Source organism: Elgaria multicarinata, chromosome 3 (genome assembly GCF_023053635.1).
Source record: "Elgaria multicarinata webbii isolate HBS135686 ecotype San Diego chromosome 3, rElgMul1.1.pri, whole genome shotgun sequence".
NCBI lineage: Eukaryota > Metazoa > Chordata > Lepidosauria > Squamata > Anguidae > Elgaria > Elgaria multicarinata.
In genome coordinates, this window is record NC_086173.1 from 174,854,077 (window position 1) to 174,875,450 (window position 21,374).

The 21,374-nt window shown below is 49.7% G+C and overlaps 4 protein-coding genes across 8 annotated transcripts in view; 1 reads left to right on the forward strand and 3 right to left on the reverse strand.

The window, feature by feature from the left end:
• Window positions 1–14,114, reverse strand: part of LOC134396456 (H-2 class II histocompatibility antigen, E-S beta chain-like) — a 67,680-nt gene extending 53,566 nt beyond the window's left edge. The window contains exons 1-2 of one of the 2 annotated variants that reach the window (XM_063122969.1): window positions 13,990–14,114; window positions 11,177–11,452 (exon numbers count right to left, since the gene is read on the reverse strand). In XM_063122969.1, the coding sequence (XP_062979039.1) occupies window positions 11,177–11,452; window positions 13,990–14,083 (370 nt within the window). In that variant the 5' untranslated portion in view covers window positions 14,084–14,114. The remainder of the gene's footprint in view (window positions 1–11,176; window positions 11,453–13,989) is intronic. The other variant, XM_063122967.1, reaches the window with a different exon arrangement.
• The window catches only part of LOC134396452 (class II histocompatibility antigen, M beta 1 chain), a 274,896-nt gene that overhangs the window by 93,048 nt on the left and 160,474 nt on the right, over window positions 1–21,374 (forward strand). The gene's annotated exons all lie outside the window — the stretch shown is intronic.
• LOC134396457 (rano class II histocompatibility antigen, A beta chain-like) overlaps window positions 1–21,374 on the reverse strand; it is a 128,024-nt gene that overhangs the window by 37,839 nt on the left and 68,811 nt on the right. For 2 of the 4 annotated variants that reach the window (XM_063122974.1, XM_063122973.1), the window contains exon 5: window positions 17,772–17,795. In XM_063122974.1, coding sequence (XP_062979044.1) covers window positions 17,772–17,795 — 24 coding nt within the window. Of the gene's footprint in view, window positions 1–1,880; window positions 2,010–16,694; window positions 16,724–17,771; window positions 17,796–21,374 lie in introns of those variants that run through there. The other 2 variants (XM_063122975.1, XM_063122972.1) reach the window with 2 other exon arrangements.
• LOC134396461 (H-2 class II histocompatibility antigen, E-S beta chain-like) overlaps window positions 1–21,374 on the reverse strand; it is an 88,063-nt gene that overhangs the window by 19,019 nt on the left and 47,670 nt on the right. The gene's annotated exons all lie outside the window — the stretch shown is intronic.

Below are 21,374 nucleotides of genomic sequence, written 5' to 3' on the forward strand. Positions count from 1 at the left end.
GGGCGTGCCAGGCGTAAGGGGCAGCGAGAGAAAATGGAGGAAGCCGAGCAAGAGACGTAGAGGCCCTTGGGCGGGTCAGAAACATGGCATCTGAAGAGCGAAGAGCACGAAGGGGGGGGGCAATAGTGTGAGATGAGCAGGCTCACCCAAGACCTTTCTCCTCTTCCCTCAATAGCATGTCCCCCCCCACAAGACCCTTTCCCAGAGCCCCCACCCCCTCCCGTGCCCGTCAGTGGAGAGAAAGTGCACTCTGCATTCAGGGAAATGAAAGAGAGGAACTGGCCATGACCCAAGCAACTGTGGTCAGCAAGGAGCGTAGCAAACCCTTCACACGAAGCCCTTGCCACTTCCAACGCCCCCTCCCACCAAACCAACGCAGCCCCCACACCCAGACTTGAAGCCAAGGAGGGCTTTGGGGTCCTGCCCCTCTTTAATTTCCCCTGCCCCCTAATTTTATTTTACACACAAATAATTAAAACACAATTACAACATTGGGCTTAAAACAATTGCAAATGATATACCTCCCCTTATACTTCTGGCACTCCTACAAACACTGAGGCCGGCTACTGGCTTGAGACGCCCACCCACCCACATGCCCTGGCCCAGCCCGGCTGCCTCAGGCTCAGCTGGCACAACCCAGGGTCCAGCCTGCCTGGAAACAGAGACGCAGCAGCCCTGGCTGAAGGCAGACAGGCGACCCCGGAGGGAATCTCTCAGCCACTTGGGAAGGGGGGGGTTGTCTCTTTCCTGCCCACAGCTTCCCCACCCCTTCCAAGGAAAGAAGGAAGGGAAAGAGCTCCATTGGCTGTCAAAGGGATTATTTCTCATGGGAGACCCAAAGCAGGAAGGACTGATGAGTCCTGCAAGGAACAACGTGGATTCACATGACACGACAACCCTCCATGTCTGATCACCCACAGGGGCTTGTCTTGGCAGGTGAACCAGGTCACTGTTGGAGTTTTCTGCATTTCAGTGTCCCCTAACATCAGATGCAGAGTCCTGAGAGACCCCCCCTTCCCCTGTCCCTCCATGAAGGACCCAAGACCCCTCCCTCTTCCCACTGGTGGACTGCCCACCAAACCCGGTGGAACTGGGAGAAAGTGGCAGAGGGGGGAACCCTTCAATCTTGGGGAGCTGAACTCAATGACCCTCCTGCAGGTGATTCAGGAAGAGGAGGGTCCCCCAGGGGCTGGACTCCAGCCCTTTCACAAAGCCCGTTCCTCCTGCCACTTCACCCTGCGATTCATAACACACTGGGAGGTCTGCAGGCTGCAAGAGCACATAGGAAGCCGCCTTCCACAGAGTCAGGCCCTGATCCGTCTAGTTCACCACTGTCTGCACCAGGAGGAGGGGATGTGGTGCTCTCTGGATGTGATGGACTACAACTCCCATAACCCCCAGCCAGCAGGGGCAGGGATTGTGTGAATCATAGCTTAAAACACCTGCAGGGCACTAAAAGGCCAACTCCTGGCCCTGCCCTGCCTGGCGCTTCTGCTAGAGGTTCAACCGGGGACCTTCTGCATTCTCAGCAGGGGATCCATCGCACAGATCTACGGCCCCTTCCTGGTTCAGCCTGGTGATTTCCTGCAACTGGCAACAGGCGTTTTCATTCACAGTCCATCAACCCTAGAGCGGAATCCGCTTGCGTGTCTCAGCGCTTCAGGATGCCGTTACTAATGCAGACAGTGGACCCGGGAGTGATGGTCCTGCCAGGGGAGGAAGAGACCTTGAGCAGTTCTCTGCTCCTGATCAGAAATCCAGGGAAGGAGAAGCATCTTCTCAGCACTTGGCAGGATGAATCCCCCACCCACCCCAAGAGAAAAACACAGAAAGAAATGAAGAGAAACAGGAACAGGAGGAGGAAGTCCAGGCTGGGGGGGTCTCTTCTTTTTCAGCCCCTTCAGTTTTGCATCTTCCAAGGAAAGGCGTAAAGCAAAGAGCTGCAGTAGCCATGCAAAGAGTTTCTTTCTATGCTGGGACTCAGAGGTGGAAGGACTAGCCGATGAGGGCTGGGAGGGAAAAGGGAGGAGAGATAAAAACGTATATTGAAATACATACATTAAGAGGAAAATTCATGTTTAGATGGAAAATTGACTTTCCCTGGGTCTCTCCCACCCCCACCTCTTTCACACTACAGCCCCTCACAGGCCTCCAACAAGTTGACAGCTGAACTCTAAAGGGAGGCCTCAGAATGACACGGCTGAAGTAGAACCATCAGCAAGTTTGATTGTGTTCTTTGAGGGCTGAATTGAGACCAAGGACGTATCTCCGCCTTTGGAAGTGTTCGATTCACATGGCCAAACCAGGAAGGCTGTGTTGACCCAACTTCTTGTGCTTCTGGGGTCTCACTGTGCTTCCTTCGGATACAGGAGAGTTTTCCTCAAAGCCCCCCTTGCATTTCAGTGCCTTTGGGCCCCTCTGACTGACTCCCCCCCACTTTCTGCATCCTTATACATCTGTCAGCTAGTTTGCAATTAATCTGACCTGTCGTAATTGTAATTAATCAGGACAATGCACCGTTTCACTGTTATTTCTATTGTTGTTACTGTTGTAGTTGTAATTGATTTTAGTAGCTGTGATTTTAATATTGTTATAGTTAACCTCTTACAGATTTTAATATATTAATTTAAGTCCTAGTAAACAAGCAAATGCATCTGAGTTTGTGGGCTCTGCTCAGAAAAGGTTCTGACACCACAAAATCTGCAAGACTTCAAAGTGCCACAAGACGCTTGGTTGTTTCCACCGCAAGAGACCCACAGGGCTGCTACTCTCGGATGCCGCAGAGGAGCTGCACTCTGGACGTGGGCTTTGCAGGGTCATTTTGAAATATCCGTCAGCTGCTTTGGGCGACTGGTTTTGGAAAGGCAGGAGAAAACCCAACACCAGGAATTGGGGGGGAGGAGGAGTGTGGAGAGGCCTTACCTGCAGGTGGCTGGATGGGTGTTGCTGTAAAGAGAGAGAGAAGATGGAGACACAGTTACATCCATGAAGGAGTCGTGTTGTGTCTTGGCAGGGCCAAAATGCCCCCCCTCCCCTCCTAGGCCCTGAACAGCCTCACAAAGCAGAAACCTCCCATAACTCTTCACTCTGCCCAACTAAATCCCAGTATTGACCTAGGCTTGAGGGGAATATTTCTAAGCAAACCCTCCTCAGGGGCCTCCGGTTGTCCTGGCAGACGGGATGGCAGTGAAGCACAAGGAGCCCCCCTTCTGGTGGTCAACGACTCCCCTGTAACCTTGTGCTGCATCTGGGCAACTATGGATTTTGCGGGAGGGGAGGGGCCGCAGCTCAGTGTTTCTGCCCCTGCTGTGCATGCAAGAAGGTCCGTCTGCCTGGATTCAATCCCGGCATCTCCAGTGAAGAAAGAAGTCCAGGTACTTTTTGTGAACCGCCCAGAGAGCTTCGGCTATTGGGCAGTATAAAAATGTAATAAATAAATAAATACATAAATAAAATAAATACTAGTAAGTAATGGGGAAGGTGATCCTTCCCTCCCGGCCCAAGACCCTGGAGAGCCACCCTCATGTTTCCCAAAACCTCCCGCCTTATTGGGAGACAATAAAAGAAGCCTGCCACATAATCCACAAAGCTTTATTCAGGCAATCAACATTTCCCACCTGAAGGGAGTCTAACTCCTTGGAACTTTCCTGTAGGCAAAACTACGCAAACTCAGCGAGACAATGGTCTTTCCAAGAAGAGCATAAAGCCTTTTCCCAGAACACTTTAACTTCAGTGAGACTGTTTCCGAAGAAGCTTTTGGAGAGAAGCTAGCCAGGCCGACCTTCTCTCACTGTCATGTCTAACCCTACTGCCCCGGTTTCGGGAGAAGACATTCCAGGTATTCAATCAGATTCAGATTCAGAACTAGAAGACGCAGCGCCAGACACCAGCCAGCCTGGACCAGTGGGGGAGGAAGCTCTCACGGGAGATTCCCCAGCTGGAAGTCAGCCCCCTCCAGAGCTTATCTCCTCAAGGCCAAATCCTACACACTCCCTGAGAAGTGAGGTTTCTTCCGGGGGCGAGTGTTCCGAAACACTAACTGATGCTAGGATCGGTGGGAAGCTGAAACGCACGGCACGTAAAGAAGCCGTGAGAAAGTCAGAGAGAATACGCCAGAACCTACCATTGCAACAGGCGCTTTGAAGTTACGGCATTTGAAAAGTAGCTTCTTATTCTTCTTGCACGGACAATTGTCTTGCTTAGTTTGCATAGTTTTGCCTAGGGGGTGGGGTCGCTTCAAAGAAGTAGACTCTATTCAGGTTGAAGAGACGTTTGTTGGTTAATAAAAGCTTTGTGGATTATTTAGCAAGCCTCATCATTTGTCTCCCATTGAAAGTACAAGTGCCTGAGACACACGACACGCGCCTTTCTTTAGCTCCACCCATTTGACCCTGCGGCAGGCTCTAAGGTCAGCTAATCTTTCAGTGCCCTCGGAAGAACAGAGATTTCCCACGGACTGTGTGTTGTTAAACTTTCAGAGATAAGGTCTGGTGAAGGTTCATTCCCAGCTGGTGAAGAGCCCCTGAGGGTCCCCTCTCCCACTCCCCGTATAGGCTGGAAGGTTTCTGGCGCCGTCTCTCTTCTGCTTCAAAATCTGATTCTGATTGGTCGCCTGAAACTCCTTCCCCCAGCCTAAGGGGAACAGGCCCAGTCATGACAGCCATGGCCAGACAGGACAGGCAGTAATATCACTTCCCGTCTCCACAGCGTTTTGAACCATTCAAAGAGCTTCACAGGCTACGCCATGATGTTTCTCTCAAAATGCTTAACCAGCATGGCTTAGCGTGTTGTCTGAACAGGGTCAGTGATACACAGACACACACACTTACCTTTCTTCTTCTTCAGGTAGAGGGAGAGTCCCACGGCCACAAAGACCACGCCCAGCACGGCCCCCACGGCTCCCATCCACACTTTGCTCCTGGCAGAGTCCGACCTCCGAGGCTCTGTGGGAGGAGAGAGACCAGGAGCCCCACGTGAGCAGGAGGATCAGGGGCAGGTTTGGCTTCTCGGCCTGCAGGTGTCCAAGGGAGGATCCGTTCCATGCGCTACTCGCAGGGAGGGTCCTAAAAGAAGCCCACAAGCGGGACAGGAGTGCAAGACCACCAGCCTGCTCTGGTTCCCCAGAAACTGGCATTCAGAGGGTTCTTCCACACGGGGAGGTCCTGGCATTACCCTCCATTGTGGGGGGGGGAGAAGAAGAGGTGGGGGAAACATGGGAGGGGGCTGCAATTGGAAGTCGCTGTCATCTGAGACCTGGTAAAGTTCTACCAAAGGGGCAGGGGGATTGCTCAAGGAAAGCCTCAGCCAGAGACGTATTGCCTGTGATGCTGAAGGTGGCATAGAGCCATCTGGACTAGTAGCCAGTGATGGCTACGTCTGATCCCCTCCTAAAGCCCTCCGTGTTCAGGGCCATCACCCCATCCTGTGGTAGAGGATTCCATAGTTTCACAATGCGTTCTGCACCACTAGAACTGGGATTGAATTTAGGCTCCATCTTTCTCCAAAAGTACACAAGGCGACTTACACAAATCAGCATAGTACGAAATACAATGCAAATCATGTACAACCTAACAAACAAAGCCAATGGAAATTAGAACAAGCCACAGTTTTAAAAGCAGAAAGTCACAAGATCCATGATTGGGAGCCGGGAAGGGGGGTTGGCTGCCCAATTCTCCCCCACCCCACCGCCCATCTGGCTCCACCCTCTCCTGCCAGCCCCAACCAGGACCCAGGAGCTGAGGCGCTTTCCAGAGCTCACAGGGAGCCTCACCGGTGGTGACTGCAGGAGACGCTAGTCCTCAGGCAACATAAAACTAGATTCAAAGCTGATGGTGCAGGGGGGGGGCAAGATCCTGAGAGATGGGAGGGGCCGGGGAGAGGGGGGCATAAATCCTGCGCCCCCTCTCTATCTTGTAAGCATGGCAAAGAGAGAGCGCTAGCATGGCTTTGTCTCTGGCTCAACACACCTCCTCCTTTGACTACGTTCCATTCACCCGGATTCCTTTCATCTGTCCGGAATCTCCCACCGTTCAGCTTCATGGAATTCCCCCCCCCCAACCACCATTGGGTCTTGGTATTCTGTGAGAGACGGAGAAGAACGTCTCCCGGCCTACTTTGGCCACACCAGGCATCGTCTTTTACACCTGGATCATTCCCCCCAACTCTGCTAAAAAGCCCCAAACATTAAATCCCTTTCCGCACAGGGGAGTTGTTCCAGCCCCCCTTCCTGCCCCTTTATTTATTTATTTATTGCATATTTATATCTCCCAACAGCCGAAGCTCTACAAGAGCCTTTCTGAGGTGGAGGGGGCAGAACTGCACACCCTGTTCCCCTTCCGCTGCCCCCACCACCACCACCCATGTGTTGGGGAATTTAATAATTTTCCAGACCACGTACTGACTGCGAATAGCTGGAAGCACACTGGTTACTAGCTCTTAGAGTCTTACTTGAGGAATAAATCAAATACTCACTTCACTTTGTCAGTAAGGAACTTTACTGACAATAAAACTTTTCCTTTACTTATGGTCATAGAGATTTACAGCATACTTCACCAACAAAGATAATAATGACAATAAACCTGATAACTTGACAATAACCTGACAACAAGAGGTCTTTAAACATGGACATCTTAAATACATTTCCCCCTTGGCTCAATTAACCAATTGTCTCTATTCCAGGTCTTGCACGTAGACTAAACTGCCAGGCACCTGCTGGCATTCCAGAGACAATTCTGCCAAGCACATTTAACTCCATAAAGTCCTTTTCTTTCTTCTGTGGATAAAAATATCCCCAACACCGTGTGGATTCTCTGACAAGTTCCTGTCCTCGTGCACATTGTAAATTGCATTGCACACACTGATGGCACGAGGTGAATCATCACCATCAGTACAGAAGGACCTCCTGGGAGACCATCAGGAAAAGAGGGGGCAGCTCTAGACTTCGGCTGTTGCTAAGAACCTCCATCAGATCAGGGTATTATTATTATTATTATTATTATTATTATTATTATTATTTATTTATATAGCACCATCAATGTACATGGTGCTGTACAGAGTAAAACAGTAAATAGCAAGACCCTGTCGCATAGGCTTACAATCTAATAAAATCATAGTAAAACAATAAGGAGGGGAAGAGAATGCAAACAGGCACAGGGTAGGGTAAAACTAACAGCAGAAAGTAACAGTAGAAGTCTGCACAACATCAAGTTTTAAAAGCTTTAGGAAAAAGAAAAGTTTTTAGTTGAGCTTTAAAAGCTGCGGTTGAACTTGTAGTTCTCAAATGTTCTGGAAGAGCGTTCCAGGCGTAAGGGGCAGCAGAAGAAAATGGACGGAGCTGAGCAAGGGAAGTAGAGGCCCTTGGGCAGGCGAGAAACATGGCATCAGAGGAGCGAAGAGCACGAGCGGGGCAATAGTGTGAGATGAGAGAGGAGAGATAGGAAGGAGCTAGACAGTGAAAAGCTTTGAAGGTTAACAGGAGAAGTTTATATTGGATTCTGAAGTGAATTGGAAGCCAATGGAGAGATTTCAGAAGCGGAGTAACATGGTCGGAGCGGCGAGCCAAGAAGATGATCTTTGCGGCAGAGTGGTGAACAGAAACCAACGGACTGATGTGAGAAGAAGGAAGGCCAGAGAGAAGAAGGTTGCAGTAGTCCAACCGAGAGATAACCAGTGCATGAACAAGCGTCTTGGCAGAAGAGACAGACAAAAATGATCGAATCCTGGCAATATTATACAGGAAAAATCAACAAGGGTAGCTCCTGAGAAGTGTGGGGGGGGTCTCTGCATCCTCAGCAGGTCAGGAATAACACAGGAATGTAGCATTCCCACCCTATTTGCAGGATTGTATCTAAGGAAGGAAGGAAGGGGAAGGGAGGGAGGCTCCTACCCCACTGGACGGTGATGGGGGCCTCCAGGCTGGCGTGCTCCATGTGGCAGGTGTAGACGTCTCCGTGCTCCGGCTTCGTCTCCAGCATCACCTGGGTCTGGTAGGTCCAGTCCCCGTTCCGGAGCTCCTCCCCGTAAAGGACCCCTTCCTTCTGCTCCTGCCCGTTCTTCAGCCACTGGATCTCGATCTCCAGGGGATAAAATCCCGTCACGATGCAGAGCAGGAGGGTGTTGGGGGAAGTGGGGGCTTCCTTGGTGGGGGAGATGGAGACGATGGGTGAAGCTGGAAGGAAAGAAGAAGGATGTGTGAGAGACACGAGGAGGCAGGGGAAAGGAGGGGCTGAGGGAGATCCGGAAAGCAGAGGAGGCTTTTCTGGGCAGACCAAGGGAAGCGTTCGCTTTCCCTCTGCAGCCAGGCAGACGCCTTCCTGGGGGGGGCCACAAACAGGGCAGGGAGTGGGTCAAATGCGGATAGTTTGATACGTTCATAGAGGAGAGTTGCAATAAACAGTCTGTCAAGACTTATGGTCAAGGTGGAAAAAAAAAACCCTGTGAAAGCTTTATTCCAATTAAAACTGCATCCGTCATCATCTCAAGTACTGGAGATAAAAACCAAACCAATAGGGGTGTGCACGGACCCCCCACTCCGCTTCACTTTCAGATCCGCCATTTTCGGATCGGGCCGCTCCGCCCCGCCCCCACTCTGCCTGTGCCCACTCCGCTCCGCTCGGAGCTCCGGATCGGAGCTCCGTTCCCCCCCCCATAGGGGGGGTTACCGGTCCCTGCCGCCATCGCCGCCCATGTGGCGACGGCGGCAGAGCCCGGTAAGGGACCAAGGGAGAGGGGGACCTTACCTGCCTCCGTCCGTGGTCCATCGCCGTCTTCAATTGAGCCCGCGGTTCCACCAGGAAGTCTGGGCCGCAAGCGGCCCAGACTTCCTGCTGGAACCACGGGCTCAATTGAAGACGCTGACGGACCGCGGACGGAGGCAGGTAAGGGAGGGGAGGACGGGGGGGGGGGATTACCAGGCCCTGCCGCCATCGCCACATGGGCGACAGCGGCAGGGCCCGGTAAACCCCACTTACCTTTCTGGCGGAGCTCTGGATCGAGGCGAAGGATCCGACTTCACCTCGATCCTCTTCACCACGCTCCGCCGGCCCCCCAATCCTCTTCACCTCCGCCTTAAGGGCAGGCAAAGCCCCCGCTCCGCTCCTGCTTCTACGGTCCGATTAGAAGCGGAGCACATCCCTACAAACCAACCTCCTTGCAGTGCTTCTGGCTTCCCCCCCACCTCACTCAGCACCTGGCCTTCTCCGGAGGGGGGCTACACCTGCCCAGGGAGGCTGCAGGTGTCTCTCGGGCCTCCTCGGCCTTGGCAAGCGGGGCCTCTTGGGGACTGACAAGGCAGCGGCCGGTTTTGATCTATCGGAATTGAGGCTCTGGAGAAACTGTTTATTCACCTCCCTCCAAGCAAGAGAAGGAAGTCTTGTTGGGAAAGGCAAGTGGAAATGCTCCATGGTTCAACACTTGGAAAGGTGAAGAAGTAAAAAAATAAATAGTGATTCTAAAAGAGAAGGCACTCGAAGAGAAAGGCAGGCTCCCAATGAATTCTGGGTAACTAACATTAAAAAACTCATTGGCAAGGCCAGTTGGAGAATATCTAGCCAGAAAATGCTGCATCGAAGCTCTTCCCGCAGGATGAAAAGGGTCCCGTGCGGGAGGAGGAGGAGGTTTGGGGCTGTCAAAGAGGCACCGTTGTCACTTTCCCGTTAATGAGCAAAAGCTATTGAGCAAGGGACACTCATTGATAGATCGATGGCGAGAAAGTTCTACATACTTCGGTTTAAGTTGGTTTAGGTTGAGTAAGGCGTTGATTTCTGAAAGAACAGACTTCACTGCATTTGGCTTTAGTATGTTGAAGCTTTCTTGGTCTGTTTCAGTCTGATGGGAGCCTTCTAGGAGTCGAGGCCGTGAGCCCCAATTTACAGGAGAGGGGATCACATTGCCCATCAGGCACTACCTACACGAAAAGGTGGTTCGGGTTGTTTTGGTTTTGGAATGACACATGGAGAGACAAGCCCAGAAGCTGCAAAGCAGAGAAAGGAGGGGGGAGAGAGAGAGACACCCTCCCAGCTGCCCCCCTACTGCCCCCCCTTCCTGCTTCCCTTGGACTCCTCCTAATCAGCCCTCCCCCTCTTTCCTGCCCCTCTCCAAATCCTTCGCGAGGCGGAGGAGGAGGAGGAGGAGGAGGAGGAGGAGGAGGAGGAGGAGGAGGAGGATTCCTGCCTTCATTTCATTCTCCCCCTTTCAAATGCTGGAGGAGAAACGAAAGCGCCTTCTCCCCGATCCCGTGTGGGAAAACAGATTCAGGTCAACGATGCTGCAGGAAAGACGTCCGTCAGAACAAACTGGGCTCTTCGGAGAACGAAACACACACTTTTCATCAGCTCATCTCTGCCTTCGCTGCCCAGAAAAGTTGGGCGGAAGGGAGGCGGGTCTGACAAGGTGACTCTTATAACAGCGTGTGGGGGAGCCAGCGTGGCTAGAGTGGCATAAAGGGAAATGGGAGTGGAGGAGATCCGGGTTCTAGTCCCCACTCGGCCATGGAAATCCACTGGGTGACTTTGGGCCAGTCACAGACTCCCAGCCCAGCCTACCTCACAGGGTTGTTGTTGTTGTGGGTATAAAATGTGAAGAGGAGGAGGAGGAAAAAAGGTGGGATATAAATGCAATAATAAAATGAATAAATAAATAAAAATGTTCATTTTCACTGTCTTGCTGTAGTCAAGCTCTGTTTGAAGGGCCTTGCCCGAAACTCCTTCCCCCAGCCTAATGGGAACAGGCCTCGTCATGACAGCCACGGCCAGTCAAATAAGTAAATAAATAAATATTAATAAAAACGTATAAATATGCATTTGTACAAAAATTGCAAATAAACGTTAGCCATTTTGTTTTAACGCTTATTCCCCTTCCCCCTCCCCTTCTCCCCCTTCCCCTCCTCCCTCCCAGACAGAAACTCACCTTTCCTGCCAACTGGTCAAATAAATAAGTAAATAAATGAAATTATGACTAAATGTAAATAAAAGCCTCTAAATACGCCTTTGTATAAATACTACAAGTAAAGGTTAACCACCTTCTTTAGCTTTACTGCTGTCCCTCTCCATTGCTTCGCTCTTTACAGAAGGGCCAGGTGGGCAGAAGGAGCGTCCTCCTACCTGGCAGGTGAGTCCGGAGAACGCTTCTCCCCCCCCCCCGTCCCTCTTCCCTTCCTCCCTCCCGGGCAGAAACTCACCTTTCCTGCTTACTGCGGGCCCAGGCTCAAGTATCCCATAGTTGTAGCGGCAGAAGTGATCCACATAGCTCCGGTATTCCCGCAGAAACACTTCCTGGCTGTTCCAGTACTTGGCTATGGACTCCCCCAGCATCGTGATGCCCTTGAAGTCCCCGCGGGCGCTGTCGAAGTGGACGAGGTCCTGCCGGTCGTAGATGTACCTGTACAGGAAGCGCACCTGCTGCGTCCCGTTGCTGAAGCGGCACTCCCACTTCGCCTGGGCCAGGAAATGGGGGGCTGGAGGAGGGGGAGAGAGAGAGCGCCCCCGAGGGCGGGAAAAAGGAGGGTCGTGGGTGGGGGGTCCTCAGGCCAGGAGGACCACGCTGAGTGCTTCTGGCTAGGATTGAGAGACTCGCTCTGGGGCCGATGAAAATGATTAAAATCTTTAATAATTCTTGTCTGTGTCTGGAATGCTTGACGTTTCGGATTAGAAATAAACCTTGTTCAGGAGCTGACAATGAAAACCGTATTCCTATATTTTAAATACTTTCTGAACCCTTTTTACCTTTCTGAGCATTCTGCTGAACTGCCTCTAATCAAAGAGTTCGTAGCCAGTGGTGCCTCCTTACCCTGCCAACTACACGTGAGTCGCTTCTGGATCACAAGTTGCCCCCTTGGCCGGGGCTCGCCCAGACTCAGGCCACACTGGGCACCAACAGCTCATCCAGGCTCCCACCTTTCCCCTTTTAAATACTTTCCCTTTTCCCTTTTAAAGACTCAAGTCCTCAATGAGCAGGAGGGGGGACGGGCATAATTCTAAAGCAGGCTCTCTCTCTCCTGCCCAATCGTCTTGCCAGGAAGGAGCCTGCGCCCGCCTCTCAGTGTTTTGGGTCAATGGGAAGAGTCACAACTTCAACTGTGAGCCGTAGAGAGATATAGACTCTCTCTCTCTCTCTCTCTCTCACACACACACACAGTTCAACAATGCGCTTTCGGGTTCCTAACAAAACTCCCCATGGAAAAAAACGTCAGAAGTCTCAGAATTCGACCTCTCTTCTCCTCAGGTTGCAGCAGATCAGCCTCCAATGACATCTGAGGCTGCACCACAGCCTGGTCTTTCCCCCATGCCTAATTTTAAATGAAACCCCCTTTGGGGCAGGGACCCCCAACCCTCTAGTCCTCTCTGAGGCTCCAGACACACCGCAGAGGCTGCGTTTCCATGGATGATCTGCAATCAGCGTCTCCCCCTGTGCAGCCCAGGAGAGGATCCGGGACAAGGGAGGAATCTCAGCCAGAGACTCAGCAGGCAAAGACTCCTCCAGAGAAAGAGATGAGGTGGTGTCGTGGCTGGACTAGTATCGGATTAGGACCAGATTGGTCAACCAATCTGTACAACCACACGTGGAATTCTGTGGATGGTTCTGTTCACCGCATCTCAAAAAGGATCCTGCAGAGTTGGGAAAAGTTCAGAATAGGGCTGGAAGAAACTCCCCTCCGAGGGGCAAAGTGACAGCGCATCCGAGGCTCTTTAGCTCAGTGAAAAGGGAAGGAAAGGGAGACGGGACGGAGGGGGACGAGATCACGCAGGCTGCGAAGGGAGCGGAGAGGGGGTGGGCATTTCTTACCCCCTCCCATGATAGTAGAACCCCATGAAGCCAATTAGTGGGAGATTCAGGACAGATCAAAGGAAATACTACAAACGAGAAGGATCTTGGAATTGTTGTAGATCGCAAGCTGAATATGAGCCAACAGTGCGATATGGCTGCAAGAAAGGCAAATGCTATTTTGGGCTGCATTAATAGAAGTATAGCTTCCAAATCACGGGAGGTACTGGTTCCTCTCTATTTGGCCCTGGTTAGGCCTCATCTAGAGTATTGCGTCCAGTTCTGGGCTCCACAGTTCAAGAAGGACGCAGACAAGCTGGAGCGTGTTCAGAGGAGGGCAACCAGGATGATCAGGGGTCTGGAGACAAAGCCCTATGAAGAGAGACTTAAGGAACTGGGCCTGTTTAGCCTGGAGAAGAGAAGATAGAGGGGAGACATGAGAGCACTCTTCAAATACTTAAAAGGTTGTCACACAGAGGAGGGCCAGGATCTCTTCTCGATCCTCCCAGAGTGCAGGACACGGAATCACGGGCTCAAGTTAAAGGAAGCCAGATTCCAGCAGTGCCACAATGGAACCTATGACCTAGGGAGGTTGTGGGCTCTCCCACACTGGAGGCCTTCAAGAGGCAGCTGGACAAGCATCTGTCAGGGATGCTTTAGGGTGGATTCCTGCATTGAGCAGGGGGTTGGACTCGATGGCCTTGTAGGCCCCTTCCAACTCTGCTATTCTATGATTCTATGATTTTATGAAACTCTTCTTCACACAGTGCAGATTTACCACAAGATGTAGTGACGGCCACCAATCTGGATGGCTTTAAGAGGGGGTAGGATACATTCTTGGAGGAGGAGGCGATCCATGGCTACTAGTCCTCATGGCTATGTGCTCCCTCCCCCTCCCCTCCCCCTCCTCCCCTCACTTTCAAAGGGTCCTCCAGGGGGCGCCAATCCCTCTGGCAAAGCACCCCATCATCTCCCTTTCCTTGAAGAAGCCAGGAGGGTCAGCAGAAGAAGTGGGGTCCTGGGGGGTCCCATTCCTCTGACACTCCCCCTTTTTCCTCACTCGCTCCCTGAGCCTCGGGGGCTTCCTGGATCCCTCTTGCCCCTTTTCTCTCCACAGGGTCTTTGGGCTTAAGGGGGTCTCTGCTGCCCCATTGGGATGGTGGGGAGCAGAAGGGGTCTCTCTCTCTCTCTCTCTTTCTATCCAAGCCCCTCCCCCTCCCTTCTCCTCACCTGGTGGGGGCTTCTTCCCTCCTCCAGTTCCAGGGACCACGGAGGGCCCCATCAGCAGCACCATCATCACTGGGAGAAGGGAAGCCCACGCCATGACTGCAGCCCCAGAAGGACAAGGACAGAGAAATCTGTTTCCAGCCCCAGAAGAGAAACTTTTGAGTCTGTTAAAGCAAGGGGTTGGGGGGGGGGGGGGGACGGCACGATTTCTGCAAAGTCCCAGAGACGCAGCTTCGCCGGGGCACAGAGAAGCACCAGTGAGAATTCACCGTTCAGCAGCGTCATCAGTCTCCAGGCAGAAGATCCCCTGGCTTGTGCCGCTGGAGGAGATAGGTTTCGACTGCAAGAGAAGGCAGAGGAAGCTCTAGATGTGTGTGTGTGGAGAGGGGGGGGGAGGATGCATTAAAGAGCCCCCCCCGTTCCTCCTTCCGCCAGGCTTAGTGGGCTGCAGCCTCCTCACCTGGGATGGAGAGGGGAGGCAACGAGTGGGGTCCTGGGCCCAGTGCTCTTCAACGTTGTTATTAATGACTTGGATGAGAAGGTGCAGGGAACGCTTGTCAAATTTGCAGATGACACAAAATTGGGTGGGATAGCTAATACCCTGGAAGACAGAAACAACCTTCAAAGTGATCTTGCATATTAGAGTAATGCATCCTAGTAATGCACCCAATGAACTGCATCCTAGAGTAATGAAGGAGCTAGCGGAAGAACTCTCAGAACCTTTGTCTATTATCTTTGCAAAATCATGGAAGACGGGTGAGGTGCAGGAAGACTGGAGGGGGGCTAACGTTGTCCCTATCTTCAAAAAGAGGAGAAAGGAGGAACCTGGGAACTACAGACCAGTCAGTCTGACATCCATCCCTGGGAAAATTCTGGAGCGGATTATATAGAAGTCAATCTGTAAACACCTTGAAATCAATGCAGTGATTAGAAGTCAACATGGATTTGTCAGGAACAAATCCAGACAGATTAATTTGATATCATTTTTTGATCGGGTAACCTCCCTTGTGGACTGTGGGAACCCAGCTGAAGACCTTCTTATTCTCTCAGTATTTTAACACTTAATTTCAACTTAAATTTAAATGTTACTGTTCTAACTCTGTATTTTAATCTTATATCAATTTTGTTGTTGCATAGTTTTTACCCTGGTTGTGCTTTTTATACTGTATTTTGTAATTGTGCTTTGAACATGTTGGTTGTTTTATTATGGTTTTAACTTTTGTGAACTGCCCAGAGAGCTTCGGCTATTGGGTGGTATAGAAATGTAATAAATAAATAAATAAATAAATAACGTTAACAAAAAAAACTTGTAGGCTTTTTTGGATTTCAATGCAAGTCTATGGGGGGGGGGGAAGCAGAGCTCCGATCCGGATCCGGAGTTTTGCAGTGAAGCGGATCAGACTATAGGTGCAGCGGAGCAAAGTGGACCTGATCTGAAAGTTGCGAATCTGGAAGAGAAGCGGATCGGTGGGGTCCGTGCACACCCCTACTGCAGACACACACACCTGCCACTTACTCAGAGTAGACCTCCCCATCCCACCTCCACCGGACAGGGGCTGAAACCTCCCCACCATTTCCCAGAGACAAATCCTGTTGGGCTCCAAGAAACACACACGGCAATGTACATAGCACCATGTACATTGATGGTGCTATATAAATAAATAATAATAATAATAATAATAATAATAATAATAATAATAATAATTCACCAAAAAAAAAGTATTCTTGTTTTATTAGACAGTTTATTAGAACGTTTGCCTCTAATATGAAAATTGAAAACTAATCCTCTCTAATCAAAGTGAAAAGAGGTCAATGATCAAAATCTTGGAAGCAAAAACACACCCTTTCACAACCTGGTGCCTACAAGATGTGCTGTGGTATAGATCCCATCATCCCCAATGGCAGTTTTGGCTGGGTAGGCTAGGATTTGTAGTCCAACACACTGGGAGGTCTGCAGGCTGCCACAGCACATAGGAAGCTGCCTTCCACAGAGTCAGACCCTGATTGGTCTAGTTCACTGTGGGGGGGGGGAATGTGGTGCCCACCAGATGTGATGGATTACAATTCCCATAAGCCCCAGCCAGCAGGGGCTGGGATTGTGGGAATCATAGCTGAAAACACCTGGAGGGCACTAAAACGCCGATTCCTAGCCCGGTCTGGCCTGGAGCTTCTGCTGGAGGTTCAACCTGGGACCTTCCATATTCTCAGCAGGGGATCCGGACAGAGCTACGTCCAATCCCCAAAAAGGGTGTGTGGGTTTTTTCTGTCCCCTTCAACGCAACCTGGTGATTTCCTGCAACTCAAGCAACAAGCAACAGGTGTTTTCCATTCTCTGTCCCTCCACTTAGAGCGGAATCCGCTTACGGGTCTCAGCGCTTCAGGATGCTGTTAGGGATGAACTAATTCAGACAGTGGACCCCGGAGTGATGGTCCTGCCAGGGGAGGAAGAGACCCTGACCAGCAGAGCTGATGCTGATCAGAAACCCAGGGAAGGAGAAGGATCCTCTCAGCACGTGGCAGGATGAATCCCCTGCCCCCCAAAAGAAAAAAAAGGGAAAAAACAGGAACAGGGGCGTCGTAGCAGGAGGAGGAAGTCCAGGCTGGGGAGTCTCTTCTTTTTCACCCCCTTCAGTTTTGCATCTTCCAAGGAAAGGCTTAAACCAAAGAGCTTCAGTAGCTATGCAAAGAGTTTCTTTCCATGTTGGGACTCAGAGGTGGAAGGTCTAGTCGACAAGGGCTGGGAGGGAAAAGGCAGGAGAGTTAAAAACGCATATTAAAATACATACATTAAGCGGAAAGTTCATATTTAGATGGAGTGTCAGGAATATTGACTTTCCCGGGGTCTCTCCCACCCAGACCCCTTCTACTCTACAGCCCCTCATGGGCCAACCACAACCCACTCAGAATGACCGACGGACCTTCCAGTCACTCCTGCTATGCAGGGCGGGGGGGGGGGGGTTGCAGCCAGGTCAGAGGGGGGGGGCACCACATCAACGTCCCTGGAGACTCTGCTGCTGACTCAAAGCTTGTCCTATTTTGACAGCTCGAAAGGGAGGCCTCAGAAAGACACGGCTGATTAGAAGCACCAGCAAGTTTGATTGTGTTCTTTGAGGGCTGAATTGAGACCAAGGATGTATCTCCGCCTTTGGAAGTGTTCGATTCACATGGCCAAACCAGGAAGGCTGCGTTGACCCAACGTCTTGTGCTTGTGGAGTCTCCTTGTGCTTTCCTGAGATACAGGAGAGTTTTCCTCAAAGCCCCCCTTGCATTTCAGTGCCTTTGGGCCCCTCTGACTGACTCCCCCCCCCTTTCTGCATCCTTATACATCTGTCAATTTGGCTTGCAATTAATCTGACCTGTCAGAAGTGTAATTAATCAGGACAATGCCCCATTTGACTGTCATTTCTATTGTTGTTACTGTTGCTGTAGGAACTGCTTTTAGTAGTGGACTTTAAGCTGTGATGTTAATAGTGTTATAGTTAACCACTTACAGGTTTTAGTGTATTAAGCGGTATATAAGTACTAATAAACAAGCAAAGCGCATTGGAGGAAGAGGTTTCTGCCCATCCAAGGTCAAGGTGCCACAAGACGCTGGGTGGTTTCCACCGCAAGAGACCCACAGGGCTGCTGCTCTCAGATGCCGCAGAGGAGCTGCACTCTGGACGTGGGCTTTGTGGGGTCATTTTGAAATATCCGTCAGCTGCTTTGGGTGACTGGTTTTGGAAAGGCAGGAGAAAAACCAACACAAGGAATTTGGGGGGAGGAGGTGTGTGGAGAGGCCTTACCTGCAGGGGGTTGGATGGGTGTTGCTAAAGAGAGAGAGAGAGAGAGAGAGAGAGAGAGAGAGAGAGAGAGATGGAGACACAGTTACGTCCGTGGAGGGGTCGTGTTGTTCACTGGGAGGGCCAAGATGCCCTCCTCCCCTCCCAGGCCCTGAAGTGTCTCATAAAGCACAAACCTCCCAGAACTCTTTTCTCTGCCCAACTTAAATCCAGGACTGAGCTCTCTTTGAAGGGGGAGGGTTCTTTCTTCCCTCCCTGCCACTTCCCATTTTCATAACACTTTCAAGTGATCTAAAGCTGACAACAACAACCCTGTAAGGTAAGCCAGTGTTATTATCACTCGTATTGCAGATGGGGTGGGGAAATGGAGGCTGAGAGTGAGCAGCTGGCCTAAGGCCACCTGCTGAGTTTATGGCAGAGGTGGAATTCGAACTGCGGGTTTCCTGAGACACTGTCCAGTCTTTTAGCCACTCAGCCAGGAGGGGTACAGGGTGCTCACTCTCCTTGGATCAGGGCCCCAACCTTTTCAAAGGGTCTTATCCAGGGGGATCCTGTGGTATTATTATTATTATTATTATTATTTATTTATTTATATAGCACCATCAATGTACATGGTGCTGTACAGAGTAAAACAGTAAATAGCAAGACCCTGCCGCATAGCAGAAGCTGGGAGATGAAGATGAGAGCGGGGAGAGGGGGCAGCCTCCACCCCAAATCCCTTGCTCCCCTCCCCCACAGAGTTGCTCTGGTGCCACCCATTTCTCCCACACACCTAGACCCCATTCAGACAACACTTTCAGTAACACCTCACTGGGCCTGTTCAGACGACACGCGGAGCCCCGGTTAGGCTGCTAACCCGTCTTCATTAAATGGTTAGTGAATTATTTATTTATTTATTTATTTATTACATTTCTATACTGCCCAATAGCCGGAGCTCTCTGGGCGGTTCACAAAAATTAAAACCATTCAAAGTATAAAACAACAGTATAAAACCATAATGTATAATATAATATAATATAATATAATATAATATAATATAATATAATATAATATAATATATAGTAGCCACCATGGTCAGGAATGGTTCAGATGACATGCGAAGCCATGATTTTTCACTGAAAATGCTTAACTACTATGGCTTAGTCTGTCGTCTTGTTAGCATAGGTGCCTCCATTTTCTAAAGGAAGCTATGAAGTAGCCATTATACAGTAAGCGAAGTGTCACATATGCGAGAATGTCTCCTTGAGTATTCTCCTTGGCTGTCTCCTTGTGTCTGTCTTATCTAATGAAAACATAGCCTCGGCTCCAGTGCTTCGGTGTCAAAGTTAGCTTACAGTAACTTTGCTTAGAGTATAGCAAAGGTGATTGTTTAGCAGAAATTAGCTATGCTCCAGTGTTATGTACTGGGCCCTGCCCCTTTCATGCTTGAAATGTGCTGAATTCCCAATTTCTCTGTCTGACTGCTCGCCTTTGAAGAGACTCAGATCTTAATTATAATCAAAAAAGCGCTTTTGAACCCTCTGTCACTGGAAGTGTGGAGTCGTGCTTGGGGGCTGTTTGGATCTCATCCCTGGGTGAAGAACATTGATCTAACAATTGGTGCCATGACTTGGATGATAACCCAGCGTCGGTCTGGGCCTGCTGGTGGAACAGGGGGCCTTGATTGAGAGGAAGCAATCTCCAGGAGATTTCTCCTGCCTCTAGCAGGTTCGATCGTGCATTGTGCAGACCATGGAGACCGAATTGACGGGACCATTCGAGCCAAGGTTGGAAAATCGACTCCACCCAACAGACGGAAGGGAACCAGGCAACAACAAATTGCAGTCAGACGTGACAAGAAAGGGCAGAAAGTTGCCCTAAATGCAACTACAATTGAAGCTTGGAAGCACCCCTGGGTCCTTGTGTCAGTATCCTTTGAAATTAGAAGCCAGAAGAAGAATACAGCTATTTATCGCCTTTTAAAAATTGGACTTGTGAAATGATTAAAGCAATGAAAAACTCAAGCTTGCACTGGCTTTACCTGATGGAAGAAAACCTTACCTACTGTACGTCCATGAGAGAAAAGAATAGCCTCAGGTGTGCTGTGCCAAAAAGTCAAGTCCCACCTGGAGACCAGTGGAGTACAGTGGAAGAAGCCGACACCTGAACCCCGCCCGCCAGTCCAGATATGAGATCAGCCTCCTCATGGACCCAAGGCTCGCCTTCAGAGCCATTGCCTCATTAAATTCTGCCACATTGAAGCCTGAACTACAAAGAAAAGAAGATGTTCCAGAGCATGATTGCCTTGAAGCCTTGCAATTTGGCACCAAACCTCGCCCAGACCTGTATGATGACCTCGAGTTGTTTACCGATGGATCCAGCTTTGTGCAAGATGGAAAAAGATATACAAGAATGGCGATAACAGATGGATATGAAAATGGCATCCAGCTACAATTGTATAACAAGCAGCTGAATTCATAGCATGCACAGAAGCCCTGAAACTTGATTCAGGCAAAAGACTGATTCAAAATATCACATGGACAGATTTGGAAAGAAAGAAGATTTGTGACTGCCAGTGAGCAGCCAGTGGCCCATGGAGAATTAACAATTGATTTGTTAGAAGCCCTGATGTTGCTAAAAGAAGTTGCAGTTGTCCATGTTCAAGCACATGGAGAAGAATCATCATGATTACCCTGTTTAAAAACCTACATTCCCAAGATGGACATTCATCAGCCTCTTCAATGGCTGAAGGACTTTTGAGAACCATGATCAGCCAAAGAAGATAGATAGATGCTCAGCGAATTGTTTCTACTTGCCTCATTTGTCAAAAAGGTAATGCATCAAGAAAAGCCCCTGCAGCCATGAGAGAGAGAGAGGCCATGGGTTTGTTATCCTTTTCAAAGAATCCAGATTGACTTTGCTGAAATGTAAAAGTTTTTTTGAATACCTACTTGTTTTTGTTGACTAACTGACTGGTTAAGTGGAAGCTTAACCAGAGAGGTCCGCCTGGCACCTACACTGTACTCCTTTCATCACCAGCTGAAGACCTTTTTATTCACTCAGTATTTTAACACTTAATTTTAACTTAAATTTAAATTATACTGTTTTAACTCTGTATTTTAACCTTATATCAGTTTTGCTGCATGGTTTTATCCTGGTTGTGCTTTTTATACTGTATTTTGTATTTGTGTTTTTAACCTGTTGGTTGTTTTATGATGGTTTTAATTTTTGTAAACCGCCCAGAGAGCTTTGGCTATTGGGCGGTATAAAAATGTAATAAATAAATAATAAATAAATAAATAAATAAGCTTTTCCCTGCCTAAAACCATAGAATCAGATCTAGAAAGCTATTTTACTTCTTAGGTAGTGCAGAACGTGGCAAACCCCACAAATAGACTGGCACCTCCATACCCTATCGAGACTCCAGTCTAGTAGATAGGTAGAGAGAATGAATAGGACCCTGAAAGAAAAAAAATCAACTAGAAACCTCCTTGAAATGGGTGGATGCACTTCCAATTGTGTTATCAAAAGTCAGAAAAAGTCTTAAATTGTTTCCTTTTGAACTAATGTTTGGTTTTCCCCCTCAGGTTTTAGAAATTAAGTGAGAATTGGGGAATGATTTATTCC